Source organism: Anopheles gambiae, chromosome 3, assembly GCF_943734735.2.
Source record: "Anopheles gambiae chromosome 3, idAnoGambNW_F1_1, whole genome shotgun sequence".
In the NCBI taxonomy this organism is placed as follows: domain Eukaryota; kingdom Metazoa; phylum Arthropoda; class Insecta; order Diptera; family Culicidae; genus Anopheles; species Anopheles gambiae.
The window spans coordinates 86,158,289-86,174,599 of NC_064602.1; the positions used below are offsets into that span (position 1 = coordinate 86,158,289).

The window sequence follows — 16,311 nt, forward strand, 5'->3', positions numbered from 1 at the left end:
AACAGAACATAATCAAAGACACTAATCGGCTGTGTTGTGTTCATATGTTTTTGTCACCATTTGGCACCATGAGATGGCAATTTTTCTTACCCGCTTGTATGTGTTTTCGTTGTTTTATATCGTTTTTTTTCTATAACTCTCCAAAAACAGAGCTGTTTGCACAAGTTTTCCAATTTTTCACCCAAGGTTGAACGAACTTCACCGTTGAAGAAAGATGAGCCCCATTCTGCGCAAACACAAACACACACCCCCGACCTGACCTGCCGCAAAAAAAAGTTCGTTTCGTTTGCGAAACGTTGTGAAATCCAAACCTTTAAAAATCGAAACCTTAATGTGACCTTTTCCCCCCAGCGTTTTGCATGCCAAAACGTTAGCGATAGGAGAGCAAACATTGCGCAGAACGAGAGTTTCGTTATACTGCCAACAATTAAACCCTGATTAGGCAAAGTTCCCCTCGCACCCCCTCTTTTGCTGGTTGTAATTTCGGATGTTGTTCTTGAAAACGACCGCCGAAGACCGCTCTTTTGCAAAACAAACTCACACAGTGGCAAAATCCCTTAAGGACCTCTCCATTTTACAATCGGGGAGCTCGAAACCGAAACGTTAACGAGGCGGCACATAATGTGGAGGAGGTCCTTTTGCGAAAGGCCCATTGGCATCGTTTAGAATCGTTCGAAGCAAACAATTCACGATCACGATTTGCACCAGAAGGGACCGGCGGAGCCAGATGGGCTCTGACCGTCCTTAAACTGGCGTACAAATAATTAAAACTTAATTCTCCGGCACCGCTCCGCTGGAAGCTTTTGCCGGCCGACGGGTCGACGGGAAACTAAGCGGAAACTATCCGCGAGAGCTCGAAACGACCTAATAAATTCAATTAAACAACGATCAAGTCGCCGGAACGAGTGCATGCGCTTCCAACTGTGTGCTGTTGGTTTTATTATTTTTTTTTAAAATACGGCGAGCAATAAGACGGCCACCACAGAGCCACGAGACCGAATGGGTGTGTGTTCACGGTTGTCACCCGTACACTGTCGGAGCAAAACCTTCACAGCAGCAGCAGCAGCCGGGATGATGCTGTCATCGTCACCGAGGCAGGAAGTGTAATTGAAATAAATAATAAATAATTGTTCTAAAACATCTCACCGATGTGGAGAGCTAGGGAGGCACCGGAGCGCACAAACCAGCACAGCACTAAGAGGAGAGCCGCCTGACGCCCAAGTACGGGCGATCGTGAGGCTCGTGATATGTCAGAATCGCTCGCATTCCCCCACCAGCCGATGGCGCACAGACAGACACATTACACACCGGGCGCAATGGACCTGCGAGATTGCGAGATGGTGAACGGAATCGGAGGCTGGCCCTTTGTGATGCAGCAGCGACAGCCGGTGTGTGTGTGTGGGCTAGAGTTTGTCAACCCAGGCGAAGGTCTTCCGTTGTGGATGCGAAAGTCTCAGCACTAACGGCGACTAAGCAGCTCGCTGCTTTCTGGAGTTAATGTTGTTATTCAGATTTGTAGCCATTAAAAGCAAGCTTGCTTTCGTTGTGTTGTTGTGCTTATACAATGATGACAGTCAGGAACTTCTTTACACCCTTAAAAACTAGCATTTGTTCCTTAGAGGATTTAAGTATGAAAGCTGAAAATCAGTGTCATTTCACCCGGCAAATGTCAAATTGCACACCAAAATACAAAATGGAAACGTAAAACATCGATTAAAATAGGCAACTGAGTTCTGAGAATTATTTTGGTAAGAAATCAAATGAAATTCAGGCAAAATATTTCAATGTTTTGTCTGAATTAAGCAAGATTTCAATTTTTATACATAAAAATATGCAACAAGGAGATTCATTATAGTCGTTGCCGCTAAATTTCGCTCTAAATCACCTATTTTTCATCCACCTTGGTTTAGAGCACTAGTTTGTGACAGCTTGTCACAATTTTTGCCTCTATGACATCAATTTCCGAGTAAGTCAATCGCCTTACAAAATTTAACGTATTGTCTGAAACTTTGTGTTTCAAAATTATTCAATTTTACTTAATAATAATATCATTAATAATAATTATTATTATTAAGTTAGTAATATCATTAATAGAATTTTAAATATGACCAATTGTATGCCAATTCTGGTGTTTTAATGAATGTTTTAATGCCAGGTTTTAATGAATAAAAAAAATTACATGTTTTTCCAGGGATAAACAATGTCTGTAGTATTCATTAATTTTTTTTTTACAAAAAAAACCTAATTACACAGTATCTGTAGTATTTTTGTGATCTTACATTACAGTTATCATAAAACTTCTAAAATACTTTGCAAATTTGACATAATTCCTAAAATAGTCAAAAATTGTTGACTTAGAGACAAAAATAGGTGCGTTAGAGTCGAAATTTGACGGCAACGACTGTATACGAATTCTACTTTCAACTACTTTATAGATGTTAACACTGCTAGTGACACATTTACAATCAGTGTATAAAACAAAACATACTAAAATGAACTCAAATAGCTCCAAAACAAATAAACCATTAAAACAATCTGTTTGTGTTATTAAAAAGATCAATAATCATACTTTCATGCGCGCCCAATATTGCTCCACACATACACACATTGCAAGATAAACAGACAATTCAGGAATGTCATTTACATTCATGGCTGGCTTTGGCGTCAAGAGCCTGCGGTATGCGACAACTTTAACTCCTGCCCCCATCATCCGTCAGTGAAAAATACAACATGCAGAGAGTTGGTTTGTTTGTTTATTTGGTGCGCACATTTTACAACCCACAGAGCGCGGTGCACCAAACTCACACACACCACGGCCCCCCTTCCTGACGGATGTAAAAGGTAATAAAACTGTAAAATTCGTCAACTCCAAAACTCGTGCAGGCAGCCATTCTCAATACAGGCAGCAGTGTTATTACCGGCTGCGGCCACATGGGAGTTTTCTTTGTGTGCCACATACCATCCCCTCCACAGTTCCGTGAAAATGCGTGCGTGTGCTTGAAAACATTTGCACGCGCGGAAAATCAATATCAAAATCATCCATGGTAGCAGCTTTTTTTTTGGGAAAGCGCAAACCATTATTCTTATTGTACTTTTAATGTAACAGGATTAATTTGGGGTTCCATAAAAATAAAAAAAAACACGTCCACTGACAAACCAGAAAGATAAAATGTAACAAAAACGCACATTTCCACACACACACGCACACATTAGCCAACCATATTTATTTGCATTTTTTTAATCAAAACAGATGCGCGATTGGTTGTAAAAGTGGGAATTTTTGTTTGCCGACACAAGGTTCTTTAAAGCCACAGGACCCACCTTCAATTCCCACCAAGCCTTAGGCAGGGCGGTACTAATAAAATGAATGAAAGGCAGCAGAGAGCTTTAATTGCATTACGGGATAAAGGTGGAATATGGTCCCTTCCCGTGGCAACCGACGACAAACGCACACAATTTAACGGCCACAACACAATCAATATAACGATGCCCTAGCCTAGAGGAATGAAATACAAAAAAAAATCATCCAAAAGAAACAGAGAAAGACGAAGGACGGCAAATTGCTCATAATGGTGTGCAAGCAAAATCCGTACAGCCACAGTCAGGAAATTACCATCATCATACCGGTCCCGCGGTGTTGGTGGTGGGGTATGCAAAATAAAAATAACGATAAAACGTTCTGCATTAAATAATAAAATGCTTTTCTGTCTTCCTGCTCATGCTACACTCCCAAAACCAAATTATTGTTCGTTTCCCTTCCCTAGGCTAAGCAGCAAAAATTCCACGCTATGCGGTGCTTGTGTAAAATTGCATTACTTTTTACGAGAATTGGAATAAAACAATGGAAGAGATGGTTTAATATTAATTTGATTTGAAGATAGTTTTTATCCCTGCTGCAAATCTCGAAACGCATCAATGTTGTAAACTCGGCAGCAAGTAACACTTAAAAATAGGAGTACAACATTCAAAAGCGCCATCCCTGGGGGAGGCTTTCAGTTCCAATTTTCCAATGAATCCCCGGTATAACGATAACGAGCAATGCCCGCAAAAGCCCACTATTAGTGGGTGTAACCAATGGTGATGCGAGAAAAAAAGTCTGACGCAGGACATGTCTGAGATTAACAAGATGTAGTTTATCCTACAGGAACACGATCCCAGTCTTCGCCCCCCAGCCCGCATGCTATGAAAAGCGGTATAGAAACATCTTTTGAAAGTTCCCCATACAAGGGGAGAGTCTATTCCTCAGAACTCCTATTCCTGGAATGAACCAGGAACCCGTGTGCACGAGTGTTTAACGACTGCTTGTTAGTGGTAGTTATTTTTCCACTCGAGTCGCTTCTACAAGCGCACGGAAGTTTTGCTATCTGCGAGGATAGCGGAGTTAGGATTGCAAAGGATTCAACGCTTGAAGGAAGATGGCGAACAAAGCAAATGTTGTAACAAAATGCTCAGATGCGCGAATGTGGATCATATTTTGCTATGGGAGTTGTAAAGCGATTTATTTTTAGGATTCCTATGAATTGAAATGACATGTATATTACACGGAAGTTGTGGAAGAATCTCAGAGGAATCCTTTCATATAAATTGGTGTTAACCGTGTTACATTTGATCAATATGATGTATTTAACGAACGTGTAATCCCGAGCAGAGAAGAGTTTAGATTATCAGAGCTAGTTAAAGAAGTTAGAAGGAATAATATACTTGGAAATCAAACATTAATAAATTAGTATAATGTTGAACGAGATACTCAGTTTTCATAAATCCCAACTAAAATGAATTCTCAACATTAAATCCGATGTTCCTTAAAATTACCATGTTTCAGAAATGAGCTCTGCTTAATTTCTTACAATTCCTGCAATTCCTGTTACATTGTTGGAATATATAGTTGCACGTCTATTTTCAAATAGCTCTTCAATATCTGTTAGTTTTTCGTAATTGACACTGATTCTAACCCGGTAGAGCAACTAATATCAAGCCAATCTCAATTCTAGAACAAGTCCCTTCCCAGCATTGCAGAAATTTATGGATTATTCAGGATTCCAAAATTGATTTACAGCGAACTCAGCAAAGAACACAAGATCACAACGAAGTTGTATAGTTATGAATGACTGTGGGACATATATAACATAATTTCCATCAATTCTTTTCCTTCTATTAAACATCAACTTAAAGCTAGGATATCAAGAACTCTGCATAATTGAGGAAAGAAGCGGAATTCTCCCGAACTGATCTCCCGAATGACTTTTCGGATCGTTCTCAAAAACCCGATTCCCACCGTGTCTTGTTTCGTGTTGTTTAACCGTGCGTTAAGATACACATCCATAAACTGACCGGGGGTACACAGACCGGGGAGGTAACACCCGTAGCAGATTCCAGAAATTTGAACCCATCATCCGAACCCGAAAGCCCAAAGAGCCCAAGCAGCCCGCGGTTAACTTCTATGCCAGAACCGTTCCATATAGGTTATGGTTTTTATATTATTATGCAATTTATATGGTCCTTCGAACCGGATCCCTTCTTTGTAGCTGTAACTACGACAACCGGCCTCACCAGCTGACGACCGAAACGAACACGTATAGCCCGTGATGAAACAGAAACCTGGTGAGAAGATTCGAGTTCAGGGTAAAAGGGAATCGTGTGCACACAGGTAACACTGAAATGCGCGAAAAGAAAACCCCGTGAAAACCAGCGTCGAACCCACCGCGCTCTGAAGAGCTCGCTCTCGGTCAGCTGTCATCGCAAGCGAGGTAGAACACGCAGGAACAGCAACCGGAACCGAAGCACAAGGTGTTGTGTGTGTTGGTTCTGTTTGATTCGCGTACATAATTCAAAAAAAACACACCAACAGCAACACCAGTATGCGAAATTATTCCACCGGAATTACATAACCATAAACCGGTTGGATCAGTGAAGCAAACGAGAGAACCTCAGAACCAGGGACGTGAAGACGACACACACTCACACTTGCAGCAGCAAAAGAAGAAGGGTTTCCCCTTTTTTCTCGATAAAGAATTGGATCGCTTGGACCCTCTTCCTTTGGTCTACTTACTGCCCCTTCCTGCGTATGCTGAGTTTCCTCTGCTTGTCAAGTTCCTGTACTTGATTCTTAAGACGCGCTTCAAAGTACGTTTCTTACTACTCTCGCTGGTTCGTTCGTTCTTACTTTTCGTGGACGTCCCGGTGTGTTTGCGTCGTCGAGCACTGCTGACATCTTTCAGGTGCCTCCACAAAAAAAACCCCCCAAAGAGAACCCCGTTCCCCCGTGGCTTGCTGTGATGGAGATGAAACATGAAAACGCAAAACCAAAGCAACCCGTACTCGAAGTCACGTGTGGAGGAAGGGAGGGACAGAGGCCTGCTCGACGATTTGCTTTGTTGCTGAAAGTTTGGTAGGAATCTACACAGTTTTTTGTTGGTACTTCGAACCAGGTTCTATGCCACCAAAACGCACAACTAAACAGCCGTCGAGTGACCGAAATTTTGGCCGCGCGGCTATCACAAGCACAGCTGGATACCTTTCGCTGTACGAGAATAGGGTCCCGCGATTTTGTTTGGTTTTTTTTTTTCATTTGCGGCCCCTCAGTCTCCAAAACCGCGACGACCCACGGCGTGTTCTTTTCGCTGAAAGCATAAAATTTATGCGCAGTTCTGTGCCGCACTGCTCTCTGATACGTGTGTTTGTGCATGCGAAGCAGTAAGCAACCATGCCCAAGAACAGTCAGCAGCAGCAGCAGCAGCAGCACCTTAACCTAGAAGAAGTGCGTTTCCCCGATTCCGTTCACAGAAACCATTCGCAAGCGGCAACATATGCTAACGGTATGTCGGTGTAGTTCTCGTTTTTGACTACCTTTTTTGTTTTTTCTTTTTTCTTTTTTAGCCTGAAGTAGCATTGGAACTGGATCCATAAGAGCATGGTGTGTGTTCAGATACTCTCGCAGCGTAAGGTGAGTAAAAATCGCAAAAACCTATAAAGAATACACAGAACAAAAAACCCCGAATCCTCCCTTTGACATTGACTAAATGCTTTCCCGGTGTGGGTTTATTTTCGGTGCCGCTGCCGGGTTTGCGTTTGCTTTCTGTGCAAATATGCTGAATGGTAGTTTTTGGGAGCCGGGTGGGGGGAGGGGGGGGGGGGGTGAAGACAGCTCAAAAGGGGAACTGCTGTAAAGCGTTATGCTTGAAGCATAACTACCGAGAAATGCCTCATTATAAGCAAACACTACAAAAAATAATTTTTGAAAGTAAATTAAATTTAGTTTCTATATTTTCATCTTTCAATGCTGTGAACAAGAGAGCTATACCAATTTGAATAAAATTGATTTCACATTTAGCTAAATTTGCCACAATAAACAGACAACTAAAACGAAAATATGTCATTGGCAAACAAATTATTCGTAGAAGTACTAATAGACAGATTTTTTTCTTTACTTTAATGTTCAAACTTGTCATTTAAAAGCGTTTTGAAGACGCAAGCTTTAATGATTAATGCTAAAAAAATAAAATTTATAACGAAATAAATTGCTAAAATATCTTAAAAATTAATTAGTTTTCATGAAAGTTTAACCTTCTAGATGAAAAAATACGTAAAACAACTATAAAAAAGATTAAAAAACGACAGGAAATTGAATTTTGACTAAAAGTTGGCAAATAATGGAAGTTTTTACTACATCAATTATAAATTGATATTTGAGTCAATAAATAATAAATCAAAATTTAATTTTTACGATTCAAATTCGTGTAGTACGTTGGATAAAAACTGTTCAAACATTATTGACCTTGCTGAACATTGTTGACCTGATATTGCTGAACGATTCTTTAAGACGTGTGTTTGGCTACACGTCTACATGCAGACTTAACTAGCTTGAACAAAACATTAATAAAGTCAACAATGCAACTTAACGTAAAAATGGTGTAAACATGCCATTTATACCGCAAACTCAAAGTTTATTCCAATCAACATAAGACGTTAAAAGTGAAATTGTATACACAAATGTGGAATGAGATTGTTTAAAAACAGACCAAAAAAAACCATGAAATTTCAACAAAACGAGAAAAGGTCACAATTAAGCTTTCCGTACTGCGCATAAACCACTCCCTGATTTTCTGGCCGTACGGGCATACATCTATCACCATTATTTCAAACCGCGTTGACAACCAATTAAGTGTTGTTTTGATGTTGACCCGTTTGGACAATAATAACTTCGCGTCGCTAATACATGGTTTCCCCCGTTTTTTTTTCTTCTCTTCCTCCGTTAGCTGACACTTTATTTCGCACCGTGAATGAATGATCGATCGCACGTGATTGTAGAACGCGCTGCGCTCTGAAATAATGACACCGAAGCCGCAGCAGCAACAGCAATGGCAAATGTCCTCCAAATTCTTTCATTGAGCAAAAGGAAGGAACAAATGGCCAACTCCATCAAAATCATCTAAAACCCGTTCCCGGTCTTTGGAGCGGCATTGTGTGACGCACATTCGGGGACGGAAATAGAACGCGCTCTACGCCGAAAACACCGGTCTGTAGTAGTAGTAGGTTGAATTTTCCACGCAGTGGTGGGTGCAAATGTCACACAAACTGGTCGGTGGAAATGGAAACCGTTTGCCAGTTGGTTGCCAGAACCGTACCCCGCAGGAGGGTTGATTTCCGCATTGATACACTTCTCGTCGGCACACGCCTACACGGGCGTGGGCTCTTTTCGTTTTTTCAAGTTTTCACTCCTGCTCCTCCTACCTCCTTTTCCTATATGATGTAAAAGGAATTAAAGGCGACCGTGGTCGGATCGGAGGCGGCCGGTAAATCGTGTTAGCGCTAACATGTGTCCGCACAGCCGGTGTAGCGCAACGTGACGTCGGCGTGGCACGGAAGCACTGACCTGGTCAACCCGGGGCTGTAGGTGTCACCGGTGAGCGCGCGGCAAGATTAATACGCTTCTTCGCCCGGTTTACTTACGGGTGTTTCAACTTTTCATCGGCCTGTCTAGAAACAATAAGGGTGGTGGTGGTGGGTGTGTGCTGTGTGTTTTAGGTTAGGTTGGTTGTGTGCTGCAGGCTGCAATGGTTTGTTGTTTGAGATGGGATTACGGTAATAATTGATAGGATTTATTGGTGCCAGTTGCAGGAATGCAGCGGGTGACAGTGGATTCATCTAGAAATGCTCATAATTGAGACCCGTGAACAGTAACGGTACGAAATAGCTGTCACCATAATTGTGTCGATGTCGGTGCTTAACACATTATTCGGTTTGTTTTATATTTTTATACATTGTAGCTTTATTTATCATTGTAACTTGTATGATGTTTTTCATCTTTAATGGCAATAATAGTAACAATCTCTTTCTTGCATTATTCTATTGTTCTAAATTTGTTATGTTGCTTACTCGTTTTCTGTTTCCTATTCCTAATATTTTTAGTTAGAAAAATACTTTTTTTTTAATTTTCAGTTTCTTTGCATTTCTTCATGAAAATAACGTTTAATATTTTGTGCAGCCGCTCTAAGATCGGCGTACAACTATTTCGTTTTCCATTGCTGTTTGTTCTAGTTCAATTATTCACTATTTCTGACAAAATGGGACCACCCTTCTACTAATAGCCATATTAATCCATCGCGAAGGTATCATCGATCAACGATTTAAGCCACTGGTCTTCGCGCACACCATACCAAGCTTTAATAAGAATAAAACCTTCATCCGGTGGTAGGTCAGTTACACCTATACGGCTAGCAAACGGATCTCATTTTTTCCTTTTCATTGGACATCCAATCCCATTCGTAAATATAATACATCCTCATCATTCGAATAATCCTCCTCCATCCGTGTCACAACAGTGTAAATGCATACAAAGCATTTGAAATGCGTTTGAATGTGACCACACGAGATAAAGCAGCACTAAAGTGCGCGCACGAACGAACATCGTGCCGATATGGTGCGCACCAGGTTGTGCAACGATAAATAATAACCCCCCCACACACTCACGCCGCATGATGTACGGTTTCTTCGCTGATTGCACAAAACACAAAAATAGCACCACAAAAAAAAATCAAATAAAAACACCACTCATCAGAGTGGAGGTAAGAAAGCAGGATAAGGAATAAACCCGGCTCAAAGAGTTAATTGTTTATTCGCAATGGTGGAACAGGGGTTCAGTTACAACCAGCCGTGTGCGATTTTTTTTTTGCACTCAAATGCAATTGCCTTCCTTTAGTCGCCGGTGCGTCTTTATAGCCGATCTTGCACTTATGGGACCGTACCGTTTCAAATAAAGCACCGTTTTTTTCGTTTGGCATCAAATTTCAGAACATTCTAACCACTTCGTCAGGAAAGGGGCAGAGACATACGCAAAAGGCGTCCGGGTGTGTTGCAAGAGGCAACATCCGTTGCCTGCTGGAAGGTGCAGCAACTCACTTTACATCGGGAGCTATTTTTAAATTTTAATAGCACACAAACAAACAAAATCCGCCAAACGTACGATACGGATTCAAAACAACGGTGTCCAGTTGTGTCACCCTCTGGGGTTGAGGGGAGGCGAACTTGACACTGAAAAATATCTACCGTTTGCAGTTATTTGCGGATTGCAGCATGATGGGGTTGCAGTGGCCGGTGAGGCTGGTTGTTTGTTTGGATCGTTCCGCAGTGGCGTGATAAGGCCGGGTAAAGTTACCGGCACCGTCCAAATAGCGAACGTCTTGCGATCGTGTGGTTTTTAAGGTAATAGTATTGGGCTATTATTTGGTTTTTTGTGTGTTTTTGTAGAATTGATGTTGAATATATGATTGACGGAGATGTGTTTTGCAAATATTGCATCATAAGGATCGTCTACTTACCAAAGATGGAGTCAATTCAACGCGTGAAAAAGGTCGCAGGCACATCCCCGAGCTTGGCAAGCTCAGGGCATTTGGCACACGCTTCGGATGATTGAATAGCTCGGATCTTCCCGATGGTGTTTAAGCGTGGATGAGATGATACAATTGGGGCAGCAATGTCCTCTTTCTTAACTTTACACTCCAATACCGATGTTTCAGAGCTTCCTTCAGTGCGAGTGACTACAAAAGAAATGTTTTCAATTAGCATTTGTTGAGCAGCAACAGCAGCACAAGAAGATCTCGATAGTAAAGTCCAGGTATATTGTTTCAGACCAAAAATCAAATAGGACTCGATTACTTACACCTGTAGTGAATGTTGCACGGATTACATTTTGTACTTTGCTGGAAGAGAAATGCGTAATTCGACGCCTCCTTTTTCTGCTTCTTCAGCCATTTTTGTAGGTTACTTTTTCATGACAAGCGTTTGTGTGGCTGTGACAGTTTGACAGTAACAAAATAAAAGTGTAACCACAGGCTAATAACAATGATCGAGTTACAACAACCACCAGATGTTGTAGAAAAATAATAAGAGAACAACTATTGCCATTTTAGAATCACTGAAAACCGTTTATTATCATTCTTTGGTAATTTTGTGTAATAAATCTTGTTTTATCATTATTTACATTCGTATCATCCGGCTGGCATTGTTAGCAAGTAGTGACACTGCTGTCAAACTGTCAAAACCATACAACCGCGCAATAGCAAGAAGCGGCTGGAGAAAGTAGCAAGTGATCGCGTAATCAAGAAATAGCGGATTTTTGGCCACGCAATCCCAATTCGACCAACATGAAAGATCTTCCTCTCCAACGAAAAGTACCGGCAGCTGCTAGCGGAGCATCCCCTCCTACCCGCAAGTCATCAAGATGTACGTGGGAAATGGCCAATCAGCCAGGCCGGTCCATGGAAGCGGGAAAAGGATCATCCCGAACCATTCAACCATGTGAGATAATTGAAATCGAAGACGATCCCATGGACCCGGTTCCGGGGCCGTCCGTTCCTATTCCTTCCCAACAAGCACAGACCTCGCAACGCGTTTGTAACGACAAGGGGGTTGAGGTGAAGATGAACACTCAATCAACCCAGACTAGTGAGGCAACGGTGTTGCTTGCAACGGGCAAGGGCAGTCCTGGAGCCCCAAGTGCGCCACGGAAGCCTTCCCTGCAGGTTTCGATCCTACCGCCCGAGGGCCAATCTGCCGGAGCGATCCTGACAATACGTACACCAATCGAGATCAACGATGGACCTGCTGGCTGTACCACGGGCCAAAGCTCAACGGCCCCTCCGCCAGCACCAATGCAAGCAACCATACGCTCAACCGGTACATCCACGGAGGCGGGCGGTGCATCCGCTTCTTCCGCCACGCCGACCGCACCGAAGCAGCAGACCGCCTGGCAACGAGCAGTCAATGCGATTTCGATCGACGGCGTTGTGGACTTTACCAGCCTGATGCAGGAAATTCAACCGTACGTGAACCGTCTGCCAACCATCAAAAAGCTGATGATTTACAAAAAAATGCTCGAAATGGTGCAGCAAGAGTACGTGAATGAGGTGAAGAAGCAGTGCCCAAACACTCGCACAGACCGTCCATAAGGTTGATCCGTTACAAAAGAATTCTTTAATTTTGAACACTAACTGAACTACTGTCCACCGTTTTGAACGCGTTAGAATGGGTTCTTTAAATAAATATACAAGCCATTGAACTTTTAAATATCTTTTGTTTTAGTTTTGCGCAAGGCTTGAAGTAGATAAGATCATTACTGGAAGACAGTTACTAACGATTGGGAACAGGTAAGTATTAACGATGGGCGGGACGATCCGAACCTACTGGGTCGGAGCCATCCACATGCGATCCGGAGCGCTCCGGGTCGTAATTTTGATTCCAGTAGGTTCAGTAGGTTCAGCAAAGCATATGCAACTCCGACCCGTGGGTGCAATGATTTCAATAGATTCATACGAGTTGAGTAGGATTAGTAGGTTTGGTGCGTTCAAACGAGTTCAATACGATCATAGGAGATCGATAGGTTCATACGAGCTCATTAGACGTAGTAGGTTTGGTAGGTACACCTACCGAACTCGTTGCACCCTCGGGTCGGATTCGATTCCGGCCAAGCCACACCGGGTCGATCCGTTAGTGGAGTCGTATGAGCCATCTCTAGTGAGTATGTAACGCTTTCTAGAACACCAACAACAAACACATTTGTTTGGAATATTCAATTGATCTTCCTTTTAGTTGGATTGAAGGGCCAGAAGTATTGGGTAAGTATTTCGAAAATGCGAAATAATGCTTGAGTGCGATCAAAGAACATTCTAATCGAAATCTAATAAGAATCTATACTTGCCAGACCCAAAGCTTTGTGTAACCGTTGGTTCATTTGGTCCAACAGTTATTCGCCTCTAAAGAATTCAGTGCTTATAAGTGATTTTATCGTTTCAGTTCAACCACCTACGATTATGCGTGTTTGTTTACGTACGTGGGTTGTTCGCAATTGCAGTTTGTACCAACGCCGGATAATAATCACTGCTCAGTAGCTTTTTAGTGGGCTTCAGGCACAAAAGCAGCTTCAATTATGTTCAGCATCTTTCTAAAAGACATGTGAAAAGAGGATTAGTTTTTAGATTAGGGACTTGCACGGAGAACATTTCCTTCTTACCAAGTGTTTACAAACATGACGCACTCGTGCACGCATCATGAAGAACGGGTTGGTCGCAGGTCCTAGAAAAGAAACCGTAAATAATGTTAATTTCTCCTGAAACAACTTGGAAAGTTCAACGTTACTTCATCGTACCCGTTGCCACACATTTAATTTAGCGGATGATTTACTGTTTGCCTACGATTGTTCAATACACTTGGAGCGGCCAGCAGTGGGGAGCCTGTCATCTAGTAACTGATGCTGTCACATTGACGACGTCCTGCAACTGGCTGCGCGAAGGAGAAAGAAGCAGCGTGCGTGCTTGTCAAACGCACAGCAATAACGCAGACGAAACTGGTCCAATCAAGGTAAGCTGTGTGTGCGCGTAGCGTTTGATCCAGTTTGACGCAACGCAAGCCGCGGTGTGCAATTTTCAACGCGAAAGGATTTTGGTGAAGAAAAAGGTGAAGTACAGTTTTGGTTTGGATTAACCTTCGTCATTGCTTAGAAGTACACATTCCGAGTAAGTACAAAACACAACTAATTCGTGTACGCACACACAAGAAAAGCGCTCCAAATTCGCATGTGAGTTCAGGCGCACACGTCAATCCGTCACCGGCAAATGGAACAAGAACCAGTGGCAATAACCTTCCCAATGAACGTGTTTCTTTGTATTTTAGGTTCTGCAACAAGTTTCTCACCTGTTCTTGCCGTTCTTATCAGCACACTATCGCCAACTATTGCGTACCTCAGGCCGGCCGGTGCGCGTGTTTTGGTGTTCACGCGAGTTCGTACCGCAACACAATCGAGCAGCACAGTAAGCAGCCGGGCAGGTAAATGAACGCAACAGAGATGGAGGAGGAATCAGCCCCGGAGCAGCAACTTCCAGCGGAGGTGAAAGATGAATTTGGGCGGAAGCGAATTTTCGGCCAACAAGGCACGCTGCGCCTCATCGAATGTGTTCGCCAACGACCGAAACTGTGGCATCGCCAGTATCTGCGCAGTCGAGCGTCGGGCATCGATGATTGGGAGGACATTCAGCGTACGGAATTCAGCACGATCAGTGGTAAGAAAATGAGCTTTAAAAATCATTTACAAAACAATATTACAATCACCTTCCCGTTTTGTAGTGAATCAGTTGCGCGTGCGCTGGAAAACACTGCGCGATTGCTTCCGCCGGGAGGCTAAACGTATAGAGGATGGCACGATCCCAGCAATCCGCTGGCCACTGTACGACCACATGCAGTTCCTGCACGGTCACTTTCGGCTGAAGAAGAGTAAAGCACGCAAAAACGCTGGAAAGACAGTATGCCGGCCGAAACATGTGTCTTCTCCGCTGCAAAACGATCCCGATGAGACTGAAGTCAAACAGTCGATCAAGTTCGTACCGATCGAGGAGGACATCAAACACGACACAGGTCCCTCTGAACGTTCGATCGATGAACAAGACGTGAAGGAAGAGGATGATACATCAATTGATGACAGTGAGGTTACTTACAAGAATAAGTTTCGGCCGCGTTCCAGCAAATCCGCTTCGAGCACCTCGACCGGTGGCGGCTGGGTGAAGCCTGATGCAGAAAATCCGGACTGTCGCTTTTTGATGAGCCTGACGCCATTTTTAAACGATCTGCCAGCGGAGGAAAATTTAAAAATCCGCATCAAAATGCTGCAACTAGTAGCGGCTGCGAACAGAAGCTCGGGCTCAGGGACGTTTGTTAGGAAGGATCGTTCCTAAGGGTTTGGATCAAGAGGTCAAGAGTATTAGGAGGAGTGCAATTCGAAACATGGTATGTGATTTTGCTCATACACTAATAGAAAATGTTTAGTATTATTACCGTTCATCCAATATAGGTACAATTTTCAGCTTAAATATTCATCATATTAAGTAGTTGTACGAAATTGGATTACAAATCTGGTAACAGGGGACAAGTAGGGCGGGATGATTGAATTGAGTACAACATCCAGCAATAGAAGTAGATTAAAGAGCGGCAGCGACATTCTAATCTTTACTTACAGGGCTTGCTGGGGTCAATTCTTAGTTTGTAGTCAATTCAAAGACTTCAGCTGGCTGTAAGCTCCGGCTAACACTAGGAAAAAATAGCTCAAATCGCAGGGTAAGAAGGAGATTATTCCTAGGAGTTAATTATTGTACTTTAACATCCCTAGCTCATCTTTTGCTTTAAATGTAGCTTCGTGCTTCAAGTGAAATTACAAGCAGCTCCATATTATATTATTATTAATGAGCAAATGTAACGTTCTAACTATTCTTTGAATTTTTTGTATAAAATACTAACTCTAGATTTAGGATTTCCGCTCTATTTTTATCACTTCTTTTTCTCTCACTAGTTTTTTTCCCTTATCAATGTATTATGCCGATGATTGACTGGTGTTTTTCACGTATCACACTCCTTCCCACAATCCCAAAGGCTGGATGGATGGGGCCTCCCACAATCAGATTAGCTCCGAATTTAACTTTTACCCATAATCACCTCAACGCATGATTAAGCTGAGGCCGCCTTAGGCCGGTCATACAGTGGAACAATTTCCCTTCCGTTTTTCTGGGAACTTGTTAGTGGGGCTGGTTTGGGCTTTTTCCTTCTTTCATTCAATTACACGCCAATTCGCTAGGGCCGTTCAATGCGCGTACCTCCACCACCCTTATCTGGGAAGGAAGTGCGCGGGATTGTGCGCCCGCAGCCACACAAAACCACCCTCAGCCCCAGTGGTAGGGTGGGCAGGTTGTGCCAATCATCGTATCGAACAAGCCCCTGGGAGTGCGCGTTAGTGGTTCAGTGGACGCGACAAAAGAGACCCACCACACACAC

General features: G+C 42.8%; 1 protein-coding gene and 2 long non-coding RNA genes across 8 annotated transcripts in view; 2 read left to right on the forward strand and 1 right to left on the reverse strand.

The window, feature by feature from the left end:
- The window catches only part of LOC133393366 (uncharacterized), a 58,440-nt gene extending 44,649 nt beyond the window's left edge, over positions 1-13,791 (reverse strand). The window contains exons 1-4 of one of the 2 annotated variants that reach the window (XR_009766129.1): positions 13,643-13,791; positions 13,508-13,569; positions 13,328-13,438; positions 10,818-11,036 (exon numbers count right to left, since the gene is read on the reverse strand). This is a non-coding gene — a long non-coding RNA (uncharacterized LOC133393366). The remainder of the gene's footprint in view (positions 1-10,817; positions 11,037-13,327; positions 13,439-13,507; positions 13,570-13,642) is intronic. The other variant, XR_009766128.1, reaches the window with a different exon arrangement.
- LOC133393592 (uncharacterized) lies at positions 5,406-9,305 on the forward strand. Its single transcript, XR_009766272.1, has 3 exons — positions 5,406-6,757; positions 6,877-6,943; positions 8,256-9,305. It is a non-coding gene; the product is annotated as an uncharacterized LOC133393592 (long non-coding RNA).
- Positions 13,792-13,811: 20 nt separating the features above from the next.
- On the forward strand, positions 13,812-15,790 carry LOC3291372 (uncharacterized). 5 transcript variants are annotated; one of them, XM_061658049.1, is made up of 3 exons: positions 13,812-13,950; positions 14,167-14,552; positions 14,617-15,790. In XM_061658049.1, exons 2-3 carry the CDS (start codon positions 14,324-14,326, stop codon positions 15,219-15,221), a joined length of 834 nt encoding a protein of 277 aa, XP_061514033.1. In that variant the 5' UTR covers positions 13,812-13,950; positions 14,167-14,323; the 3' UTR covers positions 15,222-15,790. The 5 variants fall into 5 exon arrangements, with proteins under 5 accessions (XP_061514033.1, XP_061514032.1, XP_061514031.1 ...); XM_061658048.1 differs by having other exon boundaries at positions 13,822-14,071; XM_061658047.1 differs by having other exon boundaries at positions 13,822-14,009.
- The last annotated feature ends 521 nt before the right edge of the window (positions 15,791-16,311 follow it).